This window comes from Theropithecus gelada, chromosome 2 (assembly GCF_003255815.1).
Source record: "Theropithecus gelada isolate Dixy chromosome 2, Tgel_1.0, whole genome shotgun sequence".
In the NCBI taxonomy this organism is placed as follows: Eukaryota; Metazoa; Chordata; class Mammalia; order Primates; family Cercopithecidae; genus Theropithecus; species Theropithecus gelada.
This window is the reverse complement of record NC_037669.1, coordinates 150,196,605-150,216,157: the sequence shown is the minus strand read 5'-3', so window position 1 is coordinate 150,216,157 and position 19,553 is coordinate 150,196,605. Positions and strand designations below refer to the sequence as shown.

Below are 19,553 nucleotides of genomic sequence, written 5' to 3'. Positions count from 1 at the left end.
TGGCTAACACGGTGAAACCCCGTCTCTACTAAAAAATACAAACTAGCCGGGCGAGGTGGCGTGCGCCTGTAGTCCCAGCTACTTGGGAGGCTGAGGCAGGAGAATGGCGTGAACCCGGGAGGCGGAGCTTGCAGTGAGCTGAGATCCGGCCACTGCACTCCAGCCTGGGTGACAGAGCGAGACTCCGTCTCAAAAAAAAAAAAAAAAAAAAAAAACTAGCCAAGCATGGTGGCACATGCCTGTAATCCCATCTACTCAGGAGGCTGAGGCAGGAGAATCACTTGAACCTAGGAGGTGGAGGGTGAAGTGAGTTGAGATTATACCACTGCACTCCAGCCTGGGCAACAGAGTGAGATTCTATCTAACACACACAAAAAAAGAACTCAGAAATATGCTGGGTGCAGTGGCTCACACCTGCAATCCCAACACTTTGGGAGGTCAAGGCGGGAGGATTGCTTGAGGCTGGAAGTGCGAGACCAACCTGGGCAACAGAGCAGGACCCCATCTCTAAACACATAAATTTAAAAAATAGGCCAGGTACGGTGGCTCACGCCTGTAATCCCAGCACTTTGGGAGGCCGAGGCAGGTGGATCACCTGAGGCCAGAAGTTTGAGACCAGCCTGAGCAACATGGTGAAACCCAGACTCTATTAAAAATACAAAAATTAGCCAGGCATAGTAGCGGGTGCCTGTAATCCCCGCTACTCGGGAGGCTGAGGCATGAGAATCGCTTGAACCTGGGAGGCTGAGGTTGCAGTGAGCCGAGATCGCGCTACTGCATTCCAGCGTGGGCAAGAGTGAGACTTGGTCTCAAAAAAATAAAATAAAATAAAATAAAATAAAATAAAATAAAATAATAATGAATGAATTAATGAAGTTAAAAAGTCAAAAATAAACCATCACAAATACAATCCACTGATTTTCAACAAGGGTACCAAGACCGTTTAATAAGGAAAGGACAGTCTTTTCAACTAACACTACTGGAAAAACTAGATATATACATGCAAAATAATGTTGGACTCTCACGTTACACCATTAAAAAAATCTACTCATAATGGACCAAAGACCTAAACTGAAGAGCTAAAACTATAAAACTCTTAGAAGGATCTTCATGACATCAGATTTGGCAATGATTTTATGAATACAACAGATACCAAAAGCACAGGCAACAAAAGAAAAAATGAATTAATTGTAATTCATCAAACTTAAGGACTTTTGTGCATCAAAGGATACTATAAAGAAGTGATAATACAACCTACTGAAGAGAAGAAAATATTTGCAAATGATGTATCTGAAAAGAGGTTAATATCCAGAGTATATAAAGGACTTCTCAAACTCAACAACAAAAAAACAAAACAACCTAATTTCTCCCCTCTTTTTTGAGCAATCATGTTTACCTCCATCTCTGCCATCAAATTCTTCCAGTCAATAAGATTTTGTTTCTTCTGCGAAAGTTTAGTATCCTGCATACACTAGTGCCTGTCCTCTAACTAAAACCTATAAAAAATGGTAAACTCACCTGGCTAAACAAGTACAACTCCGTTAGTCCCTCTCTACTGCTTTGAGATAGTTTAAAAAAATATATTGTATCCAGGTCAGGCATGGTGTCTCATGACTGTAATCCCAAAACTTTGGGATGCCAAGGCAGGAGGATCTCTTGAGCCCAGGAGTTCGAGACAAGCCTGGGCAATGTGGCAAAACCCTGTCTCTACAAAAAAAAAAAAAAAAAAAAAAAATTAGCCGATGTGGTGGTGCATATCTGCAGTCTGTAGTCCCAGCTACTCAGGAGGTTGAAATGAAAGGATTGCTTGAGCTCAGGAGGTCAAAGTTGCAGTGAGACGTGATCATGTCACTGCACTCCAGCCTAGGCAACAGAGCCAGAACCTGCCTCCAAAAAAAAAGAAAAAGAAAAAGAAAAAAGGTTTTCCCGGGCGTGGTGGCTCACGCCTGTAATCCCAGCATTTTGGGAGGCCAAGGTGGGAGGATCACCTGAGGTCAGGAGTTTGAGACCAGCCTGATCAACATGGTGAAACACTGTCTCTACTAAAAATACAAAAATTAGTTGGGCATGGTGGTGCACCTGTAATCCCAGCTACTTGGGAGGCTGAGGCAGGAGAATCACTTGAACCCAGGAGAGAGAAGTTGCAGTGAGCTGAGATCACGCCACTGTACTCCATCCTGGGCAACAGAGACTCTGTCTCAAAATAAATAAATAAATAAATAAATAAAGTTTTATCTAGAATTTCTAGTTGTTATCTGCAATAGGTTTGGTCCAATAGAAGCTAAATACCCATACCAGAAGCAGAACCAGAAAGTAATTCAGAAAGATATTTGCTGTGGTACCATTTATCAGAAATAAGATGGAGACGATCTAAGTGTCTGACAGTGGGGGAATGGATATGTAAATTGTAATATAGTCACTTAATTGAATAGCATATGACTATTAAAATATTTTGATACAGCTATAAATAAAATGGAAGAAATGTTTCAAGTTTAAGGCAAGATGAAAAAAATGAAACATAGAAATAATGTGATAGTGGTTTCAATCTTGAATCTTAGATTTATTGCAAAGGATCTTGCCTATATATATAGATGAGGTTGTGACTAGTAAAACACAAATTCATTTTGAAGTGTTAATGAAGTAATATTAGCTTAACAATATGTTCCTCAATCAACATTTTAAGATTATGACTTAACAAGTAGTTTTGTGTGCAGTTTTTTCAGTTGTCACAAAAAATGTTTCTCAAACTTGAAAATATTAGCTGGGGAATGGAGCAAGATGGCCAAATAGAAGCCTCTACCCATGGTCCCTCCATGTACAGGAACACCAAATTTAACAACTATCTACACAAAAAAGCACCTTCGTAAGAACCAAACATAGGTAGCGATCATAATACCTGGTTTTAACTTCATATTGCTGAAAGAGGCACCAAAGAGGGTGGGAAAGAGAGTCTTGAACGACCAACTCCACCCCTCCCCCATTCCCTGGCAGCAGCCATATGGCAGAAAGACAGAATCTATGCCCCTGGGGGAGGGAGAGCTCAGTGACTGTGGGACTCTGCATTGGAACTCAGTGCTGTTAACACTGGGCAGAACTCAGCTGATAGCCACAGAGGAAACATATAGAACAGCTCTAGACAGAAGGAATTGTCCATCCCAGTAGTCAGAACTTGAGTTTTGGCAAGCTTTGCCACCCCAGGCAGAGCACTCCACCACAGGCAGAGCTCTGGGGTCCTAAACAAACGTCAAAGGCAGTCTAGGCCAAAAGGACTGCAACTCCTCAGCAAGTCCTAGTGCTGTGCTGGGCTCAGAGCCAGTGGACATCGGGGGCACACAAACTAGTGAGACATCAACAGGGGTGGCTAAGGGAGTGCTTGCGCCACCCCTATCCCAACATCAGGCTGCACAGTTCCAACCTCCAAAGACACTGCTTCCTTCTGCTTGAGGAGCGGAGAAGGAAGAGTAAAGAGGACTTTGTATTGCAATTAGGATACCAGCTCAGCCACAGTAGAATAGGGCACCTGGCAGAATCACGAGCCCATTCTAAGCCCTAGCTCCCAGAAGACACTTCTAGACACACCATGGGCCAGAAGGGAACCTACTGCCTTGAAGGGAAGGACCCATTCCTGGCAGGATTCATCACCTGCTGACTGAAGAGCTCTTGGGCCCTGAATAATCAGTAGTAGTAGCCAGGCAGTATACTTCCTGGGCCTTGGGTGAGACTCTGAGACATGCTGGCTTCACGTATGACCCAGAACACTCCAAGCTGGGGCATATGATAAATTCCTTCTGTTTGAGAAAAGCAGAGGGAGAAACAAAGGGCACTTCGTCTCACAGCTTAGGTACCAGCTAAGCCACCAGTTGAGGTAGAGCACCAAGTGGGTTCTTAGGGTCCCTGATTCCAAGTCTGGGCTCTTCGACAGCATTTCTGGACCTGCTCTGGATGAGAGAGGAGCCCATCAACCTTAAGGGTGAGTCCCAGGCCTGGCAGCATTCACCACAAGCTGACTGAAGAGCCCTTGGGCCTTAAGTAAACCCTAGCAGTAGCCTCTCAGTACTTTCCATGGACCTGTGGTGGTGGCCAGGGGAAAGACTCCTCTGCCTGTGGAAAGGGGAGAGAAGAGTGGAAAGGACTTTGTCTTGTGGTCTGGGTGCCAGCTCAGCCATAGCAGAATAGAGATCCAAGTAGATTTCTAAGGTTTCCGACTCTAGGCCTTGCCTCCCAGATGGCATCTCTCAACCCGCATGGGGCCCAGAAGAACTCGCTGCCCTGAAGGGAAGAACACAAACCTAGCTGGCTTCATCACCTGCTGATTGTAGAGCCCCAGGGCCTTGAGCAAGACCCAGTATTGTGCTGGCTTCAGGTCTGAACTAGTGCAGTCCCAGTGGTGGTGGCCACAGGGATACTTATGTAACCCCTCCCCCACCTCCAGGCAGCTCAACACAGACACAGACACTCTGTTTGGGAAAAAGTAAGGAAAGATAATCAGAGTTTCTGCCTGGCAAACCAGAAAATTCTCCTAGTTCTTGTCCAAGACTATGAAGATGGCACCTCTACAAGTCTGCAAGAACCACAGCATTACTGGGTTTAAGGTACCTCCTAATGCAGATACAGCTGCCATGACTAAACACTTGAATCACAACACCCAAGTCCCTTAGAATACCTAGAAAGCCTTCCCAAGAAGCACAGGTACAAACAAGCCCAGACACCAAAGACTACAATAAATATATAACTTGTCAATGTTCATACATCAATGAACATCCACAAGCATCAAGACCATCCAGGAAAACAAGACCTCAACAAATCAACTAAGTAAGACACCAGTAACCAATCCCAGAGGGAAAGAGGTACGTGACCTTTCACACAGAGAATTCAAAATTGCTGTTTTGAGGCAACTCAAAGCAATTCAAGATAACACAGAGAAGGAATTCAGAATTCTATCAGATAAATTTAACAAAGATTGAAACAACTAAAAAGAATCAAACAAAATTTCTAGAGTTGAAAAATGCAACTGACATACTGAAAAACGCATGAGTCTTCTAATGGCAGAATTGATCAAGCAGAAGAAAGAATTAGTGAGCTTAAAGACAGGCTATTTGAAAATACACAGTCCCAGCCTGGCCAACATGGTGAAGCCCTGTCTCTACTAAAAATACAAAAATTAGCTGGGCATGGTGATGGGCACCTGTAATCCCAGCTACTCAGGAGGCTGAGGCAGGATAATGGCTTGAACCCGGGAGGCAGAGGTTTCAGTGAGCCGAGATTGCTTCACTGTACTCCAGCCTGTGCGACAGGGCGAGACTCCATCTCAAAAACAAAAAACATACAATCAGAGGAGACAAAAGAAAAAAGAATAAAAACGTATGAAGCACACCTACAAGATCTAGAAAACAGCCTCCAAAAAAGCAAATCTAAAAGTTACTGGCCTTAATAACTTAAGGTGGCGGCAGAGAAACAGATAGAGTAAAAAGTTTATTCAAAGAGATAGTATCAGCAAAATTCCCAAACCTAGAGAGAGATATTAACATTCACGTACAAGAAGGTTACAGAACACCAAGCTGACTTAACCCAAAGACTACCTCAAGGCATTTAATAAAATGCCTGAAAGTCAAAGATAAAGAAAGAATCCTAAAAGCCTCAGAGAAAAGAAACAAACAACATACAATGGAGCTCCAAAGCACCAGCAGCAGACTTTTCAGTGAAAACTTTACAGTCCAGGGAGACAGTGGGTGATATATTTAAAGTGCTGAAGGAAAAAACCTTTTGCCCCAGAACAGTATATCGAGCAAAAACATCCTTCACACATGAAGGAGAAATAAAAACTTTCCCAGACAACAAAAAGCGAAGAGATTTCATCAACACCAGACATGTTCTACAAGAAATTCTAAAGAAAGTCCTTCAATCTAAAAGAAAAGGATGTTAATGAGCCATAAGAAATCATCTGAAGGTACAAAACTCATTTACTTTTTTTTTTTTGAGATGGAGTCTTGCTCTGTCACCCAGGCTGGAGTGCAGTGGCATGATCTCAGCTCACTGCAACCTCCGTCACCCAGGTTCAAGTGATTCTCATGCCTCAACCTCCCAAGTAGCTGGGATTACAGATGGGATTACAGATGCACACCACCATGCCTGGCTAATTCTTGTATTTTTAGTAGAGATGGGGTTTCGCCATGTTGGCCAGGCTGGTCTCGAACTCCTGACCTCAAGTGATCTGCCTGCCTCAGCCTTCCAAAGTGCTGGGATCACAGGCATGAGCCACCACACCCAGCCAGTTGTCATCTGTTTAAAAAATAATGGGTTATATTATTTGCAAGCCTCACAGTAACCTCAAACAACATACAATGGATACACAAAAAATAAAAAGCAAGAAATTAAATCATACCACCAAAGAAAAATCACCTTAACTAAAAAGAAGGAAGGAAGGAAGGAAGGAAAGAAGAAAGGAAGAGAACATCACAAAACAACCAGAATACAACAAAATGGCGGGGTAAGCCCGTACTTATAAACAATAACATCGAACGAAAATGGACTAAACTCTCCAATCAAAAGACATAGAGTGGCTGAATGGATAAAAAACAAGATCCAACAACTTGTTGCATACAAGAAACACAATAAAGACACATGCAGATATATAGAGAGATGGAAAAACATATAGACAATGGAAACCAAAAAAAGAGCAGATGTAGCTGTATTTGTATCAGATAAAACAGATTTCAAGACAAAAACTATAAAGAAACAAGGTCATTACATAAAGGGGTCAATTGAGCAAGAGGATATAACAATTGTAAACATATATGCACCAACACTGGAGCACCCAGATATATAAAGCAAATATTAGCGCTAAACAGACAAACCCCCAATATAATAATAGCTGGAGACTTCAACACCCCACTTTCAGCAATGAACAGATCTTCCAAACAGAAAATCCACAAGGAAACACTACACTTAATTTTCACTATAGACCAGTTGGACCTAATAAGATATTTACAAAACATTTCATCCAATGGCTGTACAATACACATTCTTTTCTTCAGCACATGGATCATTCTCAAGAGTAAACCATGTTAGGTAACAAAACAAGTCTTAAAACATTCAAAAAATTTGAAATAGTATGAAACATCTTCTCTGACCACAATGGAATAAAACTAGACATCAATAACAAGAGGAATTCTAGAAACTGTACAAACATATGGAAACTGAACAATATGCTACCAATTGACCAGAGGGTCAAAAAAGAAATTAGAAAGAAATGTAAAATTTACTTGAAACAAATGATAAAAGAAACATAACACACCAAAACCTATGGGATATAGTGAAAGCAGCACTAAGAGGGAAGTTTGTGGTATAAGTGACTACCTCAAAAGAGTGAAAAAACTTCAAATAGATAACCTAATGCTGCATCTTAAAGAGCTAGAAAAGCAAGAGCAAATCAAACCTAAAATTTGTAGAAGAAAAGAAAGAATAAGAATCAGAGCAGAAATACACCAAATTGAAACACAGGAAACAATGCAAAAGATCAGTGAAACAAAAAGTTGGTTTTCTGAAAGATAATATTGAGAAACCTTTAGTCAGACTAAGAAAAAAAGAGAGAAGACCCAAGTAAATACAATTGGAGACGAAAAAGGAGACATTAAAACTTATACCACAGACATTCATTAGTGGCTACTAGGAGCAACATGGCTATGATATGCCAATAAATTGGAAAGCCTAGAAGAAATGGATAAATTAACAGACACATACAACCTACCAACACTGAACCATAAAGTAATCCAAAACCTGAACAGACCAATAACATGTAACAAGATTGAAGCAGTAATAAAAAGGCTTTCAGTAAAGAAAAGCCCAGCACCTGATAGCTTCACTGCTAAATCTTACCAAATATTTAAAGAAGAACTGATATCAATCCTACTCAAACTATTCCAAAAAATACAGCAGGGGTCCCAAACCCCTGGGCCACAGACTGGTACTGGTCCATGGCCTGTTAGAAACCAGGCTGCACCACGGGAGGTGAGTGGCAGGCAAGTGAAAGAAGCTTCATTTGTATTTACAGCTGCTCCCCATTGCTTGCATTACCACCTGACCTCCATCTCCGTCAGATTAGCTCCAACATTAGAGTCTCACAGAAGTGCAAACCCTGTTGTGAACTGTGCATGTGAGGGATCCCGGTTGTGTGCTCCTTGTGAGAGTCTAATGCCTGATGATCTGTCACTGACCCCAAGATGGGACTGTCTAATTGCAGGAAAACAAGCTCAGGGCTCCCACTGATTCTACATTATGGTGAGCTGTATAATTATTTCATTATATATCACAATGTAATAATATTAGAAATAAGGTGCACAACAAATGTAATACACTTGAATCATTCTGAAACCATACCACCCTCCACCCCAGTTCATGGAAAAACTGTATTCCATAAAACCAGTCCCTGGGGCCAAAAAGGTTGGGGACCACTGAAATAGAGGAGAGAGGAATACTTCCAAATTCATTCTACAAGGCTTGTAAATCACCCAGATACCAAAACCAGACAAAGAAACATCAAAAAAAGGAAACTACAGGCAAATATCCCTGACATACACTGATGCAAAAATCCTCAACAAAATACTACCAAACCATATTCAACAACACATTAAAAAGATCATTGATCATGACCAAGTGGGATGTATCCCAGAGATGCAAGATGGCTCAATGAATGCAAATCAATCAATGTAATATATCATATCAATGAAATGAAGGACAAAAACAATATAATCATTTCAACTGATGCTGAAAAAGCACTTGATAAAATTCAACATCCCTTCATGATACAATCCCTCAAAAAACTGGGTACAGAAGGAACATACCTGAACATAATAAAAGGCATACATGACAGACCCACAGCTAGTAAAATACAGGGTAGGGAAAAACTGAAAGCCTTTCCTATAAGATATGGAACACAACAAGGAAGCCTACTTTCAACACTGTTATTCAATATAGTACTGTAAGTTCTAGCTATGCATTCAGACAAGAGATAAAAATAAAGGGCCATTCAAATTGGAAAGGAAGAAGTCAAATTATCCGTGTTTGCAGATAATATATTATATTTGGAAAAATCTAGACTCCACCAAAAAACTATTAGAACTGCTAAGCAAATTCAGTAAAGTTGCAGGACACAAATCAACATACAAAAATCATGGCAACAGTGAAGAACCTGAAAAAGTAATTTAAAGTAATCCCATTTATAGTAGCTACAAATAAAATTAAATACCTAGGAATTAGTCAAAGAAATGAAAGATCTCTACAATAAAAACTATAAAATACTGATGAAAGAAATCAAAGAGGACACAAAAAATGGAAAGATATTCCATATTCATGGATTAGAAGAATCAATATTGTTAAAATGTCCACAGTACCCAAGGCAATCTATAGATTCAATGCAATCCTATCAAAATACCAATGACATTCTTCACAGAAATAGAAAAAACAATCCTAAAATTTATATAGAGCCACAACAGACCCAGAATAGCCAAAGCTATCCTGAGCAAAATGAACAGAACTGTAGGAATTACATTACCTGACTTCAAATTACACTACAGAGCTATAGTAAACAAAATGGCATGGTACTGGCAAAAAAACCAGACACGTAGGCCAATGGAACAGAATAGAGAACCTAGAAACAAATCCATACACCTAGAGTGAACTCGTTTTCCACAAAGGTGCCAACAACATACATTGGAGAACAGACAGTTTCTTCAATAAACAGTGCTGGGAAAACTGGATATTCGTATGCAAAAGAATGAAACTAGACCTCTATCTCTCACCACATACAAAAATCAAATCAAAGTGGATTAAATATTTAAATCTAAGACCTCAATCTATGAAACTACTACAAGAAAACCTTGGGGAAAATCTCCAGGGCATTGGTCTGCGCAAGAATTTCTTGAGCAGGACCCCACAAGCACAGGCAACCAAAGCAAAAATATCAAGTAAAAAGTTCCTGCACAGCAAAGGAAACAATCAACAAAGTGAGAAACAACCCACAGAACGGGAGAAAACATCTGCAAACTACCCATCTGACAAGAGTTTTATAACCAGAATATAAAAGAGTTAATAATTCAATTTAAAAAAGGGCAAAAGATCTGAATAGACATTTCTCAAAAGAAGACATATAAATGGCAAACAGGTATACAAAAAGTGCTCAAAATCACTGATTATCAGAGAAATGCAAATTAAAACTACAATGAGATATCATCTCACCCCAGCTAAAATGGCTTTTAACCAAGAGACAGGGAATAACAAATGTTGGTGAGGATGTGGAAAGAAGGGAACCCTTGTATGCTGTTGGCGGGAATATAAGTTAGTACACCATGGAGAACAGTTTGGGAGCTCCTCAAAACACCAAAAATTGAACTACCACATGATCCAGCAATCCCACTGTTAGGTATATACCCAAAAGAAATGAAATTAGTATATTGAAGAGACGTCTGTATTTCCATGTTTGTTGCAGCACTATTCACAACAGCCAAAATTTAGATGCAACCTAAGTGTCCATCAACAGACAAATAGATAAAGAAAATGTGGTACATGTAAACAATGGAGTACTATTCGGCCATTAAAAACAAAGAGATCCTGTCATTCACAACATGGAAGGAACTGGAGGTCATTACATTAAGTGAAATAAGCGAGGCATGGAAAGATAAACTTCATATGTTCTTACTTATTTGTGGGTGCTAAAAACTAAAATAATTGAACACATGGAGACAGAAAATAAACTATAGTTATCAGAGGCTGGAAAACGTGGTGTGGCAGGGGTGGCAGGGGGAGTGAGGGTGATTAAAAACAAAGAATAATATTTGATATTTGGTTTTCTTTTTTTTTTCTTTTTGAGACAGAGTCTCGCTCTGTCACCCAGGCTGGAGTACAGTGGTGTGATCTCAGCTCAATGCAACCTCTACCTCTCAGGTTCAAGCAAGTCTCCCACCTCAGCCTCCCAAGTAGCTGGGATTACACGCATGTGCCACCACACCCGGCTAATTTTTATATTTTTAGTAGAGACAGGGTTTCACCATGTTGGCCAGGCTGGTCTCAGACTCCTGACCTCAAGTGATCCGCCTGCCTCCCAAAGTGCTGGGATGACAGGCATGTGCTATTGCACCCAGCCGGTCAATAATTTAATTATACATTTATAAATAACTAAAAGAGTATAACTGGATTGTTTGTAACCACAAAGGACAAATGCTTGAGGGGATGGATACTCCATGTACCATGATGTGATTATTACACATTTGATAAAGTATGGCTATATCAAAATAACTCAAGTACTCCATAAATATATATGTATACACATCTGTTATGTACCCACAAAAAATTTAACAAATTTTTAATCAAAACTTTAAAATATTAGAAATAAATATGATTATAACCTTATTTTTAAGCTGCACATACAAATAATAAAATATATTGTTTTAGTCTTGTGTATTTGAACTAGATTTTGTATTTTTCTCATTTTTCTTTGTATTTTTTAATGAGCATTTATTACTCTTTTATTAAGGAGGAAAAGTAACAAAAATTTCCCCTGCCAACTGTATATCTGAGGGCAAGGACAGGGGAAGCTGGAAACAGTTAAATCTTAAAAAAGAGCTCTTCAGGGTATGTGCATATAATAACGCCTCTTGTCCTACTTCCCATTAGAAGTATTGCTAATAACCTCAGGGAGCTCCAGGTCCTCCACCCACATTAGCCTCATTTTGTCTAACTGATATATTGGATTCTATGTAAGATTTTACTTGGGAAAAGGGTTCTGCTGGTAAAACAAACAGAAAGGATGGGAAATTTCTACCCATTATCTACTCAGTCAATCGAACTGTGATCCCAGCAATCTACCTTGATTAGTACCTTGCCTCTGACTGAGGTGACCAAACCTCAGTCACCAAATCTACTTTTAAAATATTATTCATGCTTATCATTTCTTTCCCTTCTCTTCTGCCACTATCTTCCGCCCTAGTTCTTTTTCACCTGGATTTGGTGGTAACTTTCGAGAACTTACTGCCTCTCTCTCTTCAGGATCACCTCCACTTCTAGTTTTGTCTACATTCTGCTTCTAGGGTTCTCTTTCTGACGGTATCACTTTATTAAAGACGGGGAAAAAACCAAAGTGTTTTTCCAACTCTTGTACACCATTTAACACAAAACACTTTGCCTCTGGTCACCAAAATATGTGGGATTTCTCCCTACTAGCAAGAAATAAATTCTGACACTACCAGGAGATCGCATCAGATCCCACTGGTTAAGGGCTCAGGGCCATAATATTGTTCCCTACTTCACATACCAGTTGCAAGCACCAGGTTGTAACCTCTGCTTCTGACCCACCAGCTATAAATTGGGGTTCCCCCAACTCCCTTCTCAGGTTCGATTAATTTGCTAGAGTGGCTCACAGAACTCTAGCAAAAGGGAAACACTTTACTTATGTTTATCAGTTAATTTTTAAAGGATATAACAAAGGACATAGATGAACAAGATGAACAGCCAGATGAAGAAATACATAGGGCAAGGTGTGGAAGGGCTCCAAGCTCAGAAGCTTGTGTCCCAGAGTTGGGTTGTGCCACCCTACTGACACATGGGTGTCTGCACCAACCTGGAAACTCTCCAAACCTTACAGTTCAGGGATTTTTTTATGGACACTTCATCGCAGAGGTATGATTAATTATTAACTCAATTTCCAGCCCCTCTCCCATCTCCAATGAATAGGGGGTAGAGCTGAAAGCTTCAAGCTTACAATCATGGCTTTATCTTTCTGGTGACTAGCCCCCATCCAGGAACCTGCCAAGGGTCACCTCATTTGTACAAAAGTCACTCCTAATTACCAGGAAATCCTGAGGGATTTAGGAGCTCTGTATCAGATGCTCCTATCACTCAGGAAATTACAAAGGCCTTAGGAGTTCTGTGTCAGGAACTGGGGTCAAAGACCAAATATTACAACAAAAGATTCTCCTAGTACTCCTATCTACAAGGGTATTAGGAACTCTGTCTCAGGAATCAGAGCAGTGATCAAATGATACGACAAATGATTGTCCTAGCACCCCTATCATTCAGGAAATTACAAGGGTTTTAAGAGTTCTGTGCCAGAGAGTGGGGGCACAGCCTAATATATGCAGTCATGTGTCAATTGGCAATGGGGATAAGTTCTGAGAAATGCTTTGTTAGGTGATTTCACTGTTGTACAAAAATCATGAAGTATACTTTACACAAACCTAAATGTGTAGCATGTTACTGTACTGAATACTGTAGGCTATTGTAACACATGGTAAGTATCTGTGTACCTAAACATAGCTAAACATAGAAAAGGTACAGTAAAAACACACTATTATCTTATGGGACCACCACTGGATAGCCATCCATTATTGACTGAAACATCATTATGCAGCACATGACTGCATTTCTTATTATTTCACATACTTCTTTTTTTTTTTTTTTTGAGACAGGGCCTCACTCTGTCACCCAGGCTGGAGTTTAGTGGCACGATCTCAATTCACTGCAACCTCCACCTTCCAGGGTCAAGTGATCCTCCTGCTTCAGCCTCCAGAGAAGCTGGGACTACAGGTACACGCTACCACACCAGCTAATTTTTTTTGTAATTTTTGTAGAGGTGGGGTTTTGCCATGTTGCCCAGGCTGGTGTTGAACTGCTGAGCTTAAGCAATCCACCCACCTTGGCCTCCCAAAGTGTCGGGATTATAGGCATGAGCCACAGCACCCAGCCTATTTCGCATACTTCTTTACTGATTTATTAAGTCGCAGTCTAATTAGCATCATAGATCATGAGTAATAACTTTATTATCTAGGTCTCTACTGTGTAGTCACCTCCTCTGCCACATTGTTACTTCCTCAGTGCATTCTTCTCTGACCCACCCCATCTAAAGCTGAATCTCCTTGCTATTTTATCCTCAGTCCTATACCCTGATATATAGATTTTTTTCACATAACCAGTCTTTTATGTGTATATGTTTGTAATCTATCTTCCTCACCAGAATGTAAGCTCCATGAGGGAAGGGACTTTGTTCTATTTCTTGTTTATTCTTAGCACCCAGAAAAATGCCTGGCGCATAGTAAGTAAGTACTATTCAGTAAATATTTGCTGAATCAATGAAAGAACGTGGCCTCCCTCTCAGTTCTCATTTCTTGCCACAAAACCATCTTTCTTTATATGTGTCTCACATCTACAGTGTTTTCCCTTCTGTAGTACTGGCTGGATATATGCCAACCCTGGAGCAGTCCAGCTATGTTTCTGTTTTTTCTTTTTTCTTTTTTTTGAGACAGAGTTTCACTCTATCCCCCAGGCTGGAGTGCAGTGGCATGATCTTGACTCACTGCAACCTCTACCTCCCGGGTTCAGGCGATTCTTGTGTCTCTGCCACCCGAGTAGCTGCGATTACAGGTGTGCACCACCGCACCTGGCTAATTTCTATATTTTTAGTAGAGACAGGGTTTCACCATGTTGGCTAGGCTGGGGGCTCAAACTCCTGGGATCAAGAGATCCGCACGTCTTGGCTTCCCAAAGTGCTGGAATTATAGGTGTGAGCCACTGCACCAAGTCTTTTTTTTTTTTTTTCTGTTTGAGACAGAGTCATGCTCTGTTACCCAGGCTGGAACGCAGTTGTGCAATCATAGCTCACTACAGCCTCAAATTCCTGGACTCAGGAAATCCTTCCACCTCAGCTTCCCGGGGTGCTGGGATCACAGGCAAGAGCTACTGTGCCCAGACCAGCTATCTTTCTTATTAGTGCTGCTGGACAAAAGTAGTCAACCTCCTGGATTTAATATCTTTTTTCTTTTTTTTTTGACAGAGTCTTGCTCTGTCACCTAGGCTGGAGTGCAGTGACACAATCTTGGCTCACTTCAACCTCTGCCTCCCGGGTTCAAGCGATTTTCCTGCCTCAGCCTCCCAAGCAGCTGGGATTACAGGTGCTCGCCACCATGCCGGGCTAATTTTTGTATTTTTAAGTAGAGACAGGGTTTCACCATGTTGGTCAGGCTGGTCTCAAACTCCTGACCTCAGGTGATCCACCTGCCTAAGCCTCCCAAAATGCTGGGATTACAGGCTTGAGTCACTGCGCCCAGCGGGATTTAATATCTTTAACCTCATCTGAGTTCAGTGCTGCTCTAACATTCTACAATTTCTTTTTCAATGCTCTTGCATTTGTGCTTTTGCCCTCTCTCCTCAGTAGAAAAATAAAAACCTACTCAGGAGGCTGAGGCGGGAGAATGGCGTGATCCCAGGAGGCGGAGCTTGCAGTGAGCCGAGATCGCACCACTGCACTCCAGCCAGGGGGACAGAGTGAGACTCTGTCTCAAAAAAAAATAAAAATAAAAATAAAAACCATAAAGAACCCAGTGGAAATTCTAGAACTGAAAAATGCAATGTCTGAAAAAAAAATCATTGGCTAGGATTAATAGAATAGTGATAACTGAAGAAAAAATAAGCCAACTTGATAGATTAATGAAAATTGTCACATGTGAAGAACACAGAGGAAAAGTGGCAGGAAAAACAAAACGAACCTAACTTCAGGATCTAACTTCAGGATGTTGCAGGTAAGCCATTTGGGATTTTATTTTAATTGAAATAAGAAGTTGCTTAAAAGGGTTTAATTAGGCAGGGGAGTGGCCCAGTAACTGCACTTCTGAGTACTTACCTTAATAAATAAAAAGAAACAAAAACTTAGCTGATTAAAGATTCATTATGATGTCCAACATCATAGGTTTATATCATATATAGAAATATATATGCATCATGTATAACCAACAAAAAAGACAAATATCCAACAATAAGGAAACAAACAAATGTTTAATAAATAATTACTCATAAGCACACTGAAACAGTATGAAGCTCTAAGAAAGGTATTTATAAATGTCAAAACATGGAAAGTGTGTTTTTAAGATTCAGTCAAAAAAGGAAAATAGACTACTATAATATATACCAGTTTTATAACTTTAAAACATAATTATAGAAATAATTATGAAAAATTACAAAAAAGAAAAGGTTGTATTAGAAAGGCAGGATTTTTTTCTATTTTTCAAAAGTTTATATAATACCATTGCTACATCACCATTTCAATTAAGCAAAATACTTTTCTATATCTCACTTCCAATACAACTCTCATCTTGGGCCTGTAATAAATATTAACTGAATTTTACCAATTAAAAAATATTTAAAAGAAATCTCTTCCAAACCTTGTTGGTTCACTTAATGTGAAGTTCCTTCTGCTGTTACTAGCTAACAGCTCAAAGAAGAGCAACAGTTTTCTTTTAAAACATATAATTATTTCAGCCAGGTGCAGTGACACATGCCTGCAGTCTCAGCTACTCCAGAGGCTTGAACTCCAGGAGTTCAAGACCACCCTGGGCATAGCAAAACCCTGTCTCAAAAACAAACACGCCTGTAGCTATTTCAAAACCTGACCTCTGTAGTCCACTCCTAAATGATTCTCTGTCTTCCCCTCCATTTGTTCTATAAAGTTAAACAAACTGAGAAGGTTTTACTCTGTAATTAAACTTTATTGGTATTAACATCTGTCCAGGGCTAACATTTATAACTAGTACTTATCCTTCCGATGCCTATTCTACCATCAAAGACAACCTTTCTCACCTAAACTCCCATTCTCTTTCTTTGTCTTCTGTCTTTTGAAAGCATTTTTCCTTTTTTTTTTTTTTGAGACGGACTATCGTTCTGTCGCCCATGCTGGAGTGCAATGGCGTGATCTCAGCTCACTGCAGCCTCTGCCTCCCAGGTTCAAGTGATTCTCTTGCCTCAGCCTCCCCAGTAGCTGGGATTACAGGCGCCTGCCACCACACCTGGCTAATATTTGTACTTGTAGTAGAGATGGGGTTTCACTATGTTGCTCAGGATGGTCTCAAACTCCTTACCTCAGGTGATCCGCCCACCTTGGCCTCCCAAAGTGCTGGGATTACAGGTGTGAGCCAGCGTGCCTAGCCGAAAGCATTTTTCTATGTCACTTTTCCCCTTTATGACTTGCTACCCTCTCTTTTATTTTCAAGGTTGCTGCATCATTCCATTATCCTCATTATCGCAGTACTCAATATCATAGTCTTCCATGTCTACCAAGCTTGTGATTCCCACTTCCTTCCCCTGACCTGATTACTACATTTTATTAGAGCAGAGATTCCCAATTATGTGTTGTGAATAAGCTATGGGTATAGATGAAATCCTGTCTCTACCAAAAATACAAAAGGTAGCCGGTCGTGGTGGCACGTGCCTGTAATCCCATCTACTCGGGAGGCTAAGGGAGGAGAATCACTTGAACCTGGGAGGTGGAGGTTGTAGTGAGCCAAGATCGTGCCACTGCACTCCAGCCTGGGCAATAGAGTGAGACTCTGCCACCAAAAAAAAAAAAAAAAAAGAAAAATTAAGCTAGACATTTTTATATTGGAATATAGATTTCTCTAGCCTGCTCTCTAGAACAGCGGTTTCCAACTTTTTTGGTACCAGGGACCAGTTTTGTGGAAGACAATTTTTCCATGGATGGGGGTGGGGAGAGATGGATAGTTCCAGGATGAAACTGTTCCACCTCAGATAATCAGGCATTAAATTCTCTTAAGGACTGCACAATCTAGATCCCTCCCACATACAGTTCACAATAGGGTTCGCCTTCCTATGAGAATCTCCCAAAGTGCTGGGATTATAGGTGTGAGCCACTGCACCAAGCCAGTGGGCCAGACTTCTGATATAAGCATTCTTCCAGTAAGACATATATTAGTCAAAGAAATACACACACACACATATATAAAATATAAAAAACAGATATATACGTATTTTCTCTACTGTACTTCCTTGCTCACTTGCTGGCCGCTCACCTCCTGCTATGCAGCCTGATTCCTATCAGGCTGTGAACCCACAGCCCGGGAATTGGGGACCCTGCTCTAGAGTACATCTCCCACCTTAGACATAAACCCTTTAAGGAAGCTGATGTTTCCCTCATAGCTATTTGTATTGTAATAGATCTTTTTCCTACAGTTTATAATGAAAAATTTCAAATATACACAAAAGAAAAGAGAAAGGGGAAAGGAATAATGAAACTCCAGAGATTACCTAGCTTAAACAAAGAATCAACCTAAGACAATATTGTTTTATCATAATACCACCCACTTTACCCTCCTTCCCCTAGTGGATTACTTTGAAGCCAATTCCAGACATCATATCATTTCATCCGTAAACATTTCAGCATGTATCTCTATATTAACCACAAGACACTGTTCAAGGAGACATACTGAAAGATACTTCTAGTTCCTGTACAAGTTCTTGTACTGGTGGGTCAGAATTTTTTTTTTTTTTTTTTTGAGACAGGGTCTCATTCTGTCACCCAGGCTGGAGTACAGTGGCATGATTATGGCTCACTGTAGCCTCAACCTTCCAGGCTTAAGCAATCCTCCTACACTGGCCTCCTGAGTAGCTGGGACCACAGGTACACACCACCATGCCCGGCTAAGTTTTTGTAAAGACAGGGTCTCACTATATTACCCAGGCTGGTCTCAAACTACTGGGCTCAAGTGATCCTTCTGCCTTGGCCTCCCAAAGTGCTGGGATTATAGGTGTGAGCCACTGCACCAAGCCAGTGGGTCAGATTTCTGATATAAGCATTCTTCCAGTAAGACATATATTAGTCAAAGAAATATATACATACACATATATAAAATGTAAAAACCATATATATACGTATTTTCTCTACTGTACTTCCTTACAACTTAAACCACTTTAAAGTAAGACTCTCAAACAAGAAAATCAAGAAAAAAGTAGTCTGAATAGTTTCAATCGTAATAAGATCATTGATAAAGGACCTTAGAGATCTCTTAGGAAAGAGAAAAATCACATACAAAAACCCTCTGTCTGTCAGAGGTAAATGACTTTCATACAACACAAGTTATTTGGCATGGAACAACATGCTAATATCATAAAATTATTATACATAAAGTAATTCACGCAGATGCATATTTTTAAAACAAATGCAATAAAACTAACTTAATGCAGAAAATTTTTATTCAATAATCCTTACCTTTTGTTGGACTGAGATTCTGATCTATAAATCCTCTTACTTCTGCATTTGTGGAAGTCAAACCAACCTGAATAAAATAGTTTAAAAAGTTAAAAATAGAATATTAAGTAGTATGTGTTCACTTAACAAGCTATTTTATATTTTCTACCAGACGTCCATATCAAATATATATAGCGACGTAAAATGAATTAATTATATTAACCATAGGAGTATTATTTTAAAATGAAATGTTGACATATTATTTAAAAGGGGAAAAATATTGTCTGTAGTCCCAACTATTTGGGAGGCTGAAGTGGGAGGATCGCTTGAGCCTGGGAGGCAGAGGCGTTGCAGTGAGCTGAGATCATGCCACTGCACTCCAGCCTGGACGACACAGTGAGACCCTGTCTCAAAAAAAAAAAAAAAAAAAAAAAGGTGAGGGGAATATGAATTGTCCAGCTTAAGATAAAAATTAATGAAATACTATTATTTATGAGCAGAACTGAGATGTTATAGAGCTTACTAACAGTTCTTT

The 19,553-nt window shown here is 40.1% G+C and overlaps 1 protein-coding gene across 3 annotated transcripts in view; it reads right to left on the bottom strand.

The window, feature by feature from the left end:
- The window catches only part of TFDP2 (transcription factor Dp-2), a 196,407-nt gene that overhangs the window by 121,352 nt on the left and 55,502 nt on the right, over positions 1 to 19,553 (bottom strand). For all 3 annotated transcript variants that reach the window (XM_025377601.1, XM_025377604.1, XM_025377602.1), the window contains exon 3: positions 19,040 to 19,106. In XM_025377601.1, coding sequence (XP_025233386.1) covers positions 19,040 to 19,106 — 67 coding nt within the window. The remainder of the gene's footprint in view (positions 1 to 19,039; positions 19,107 to 19,553) is intronic.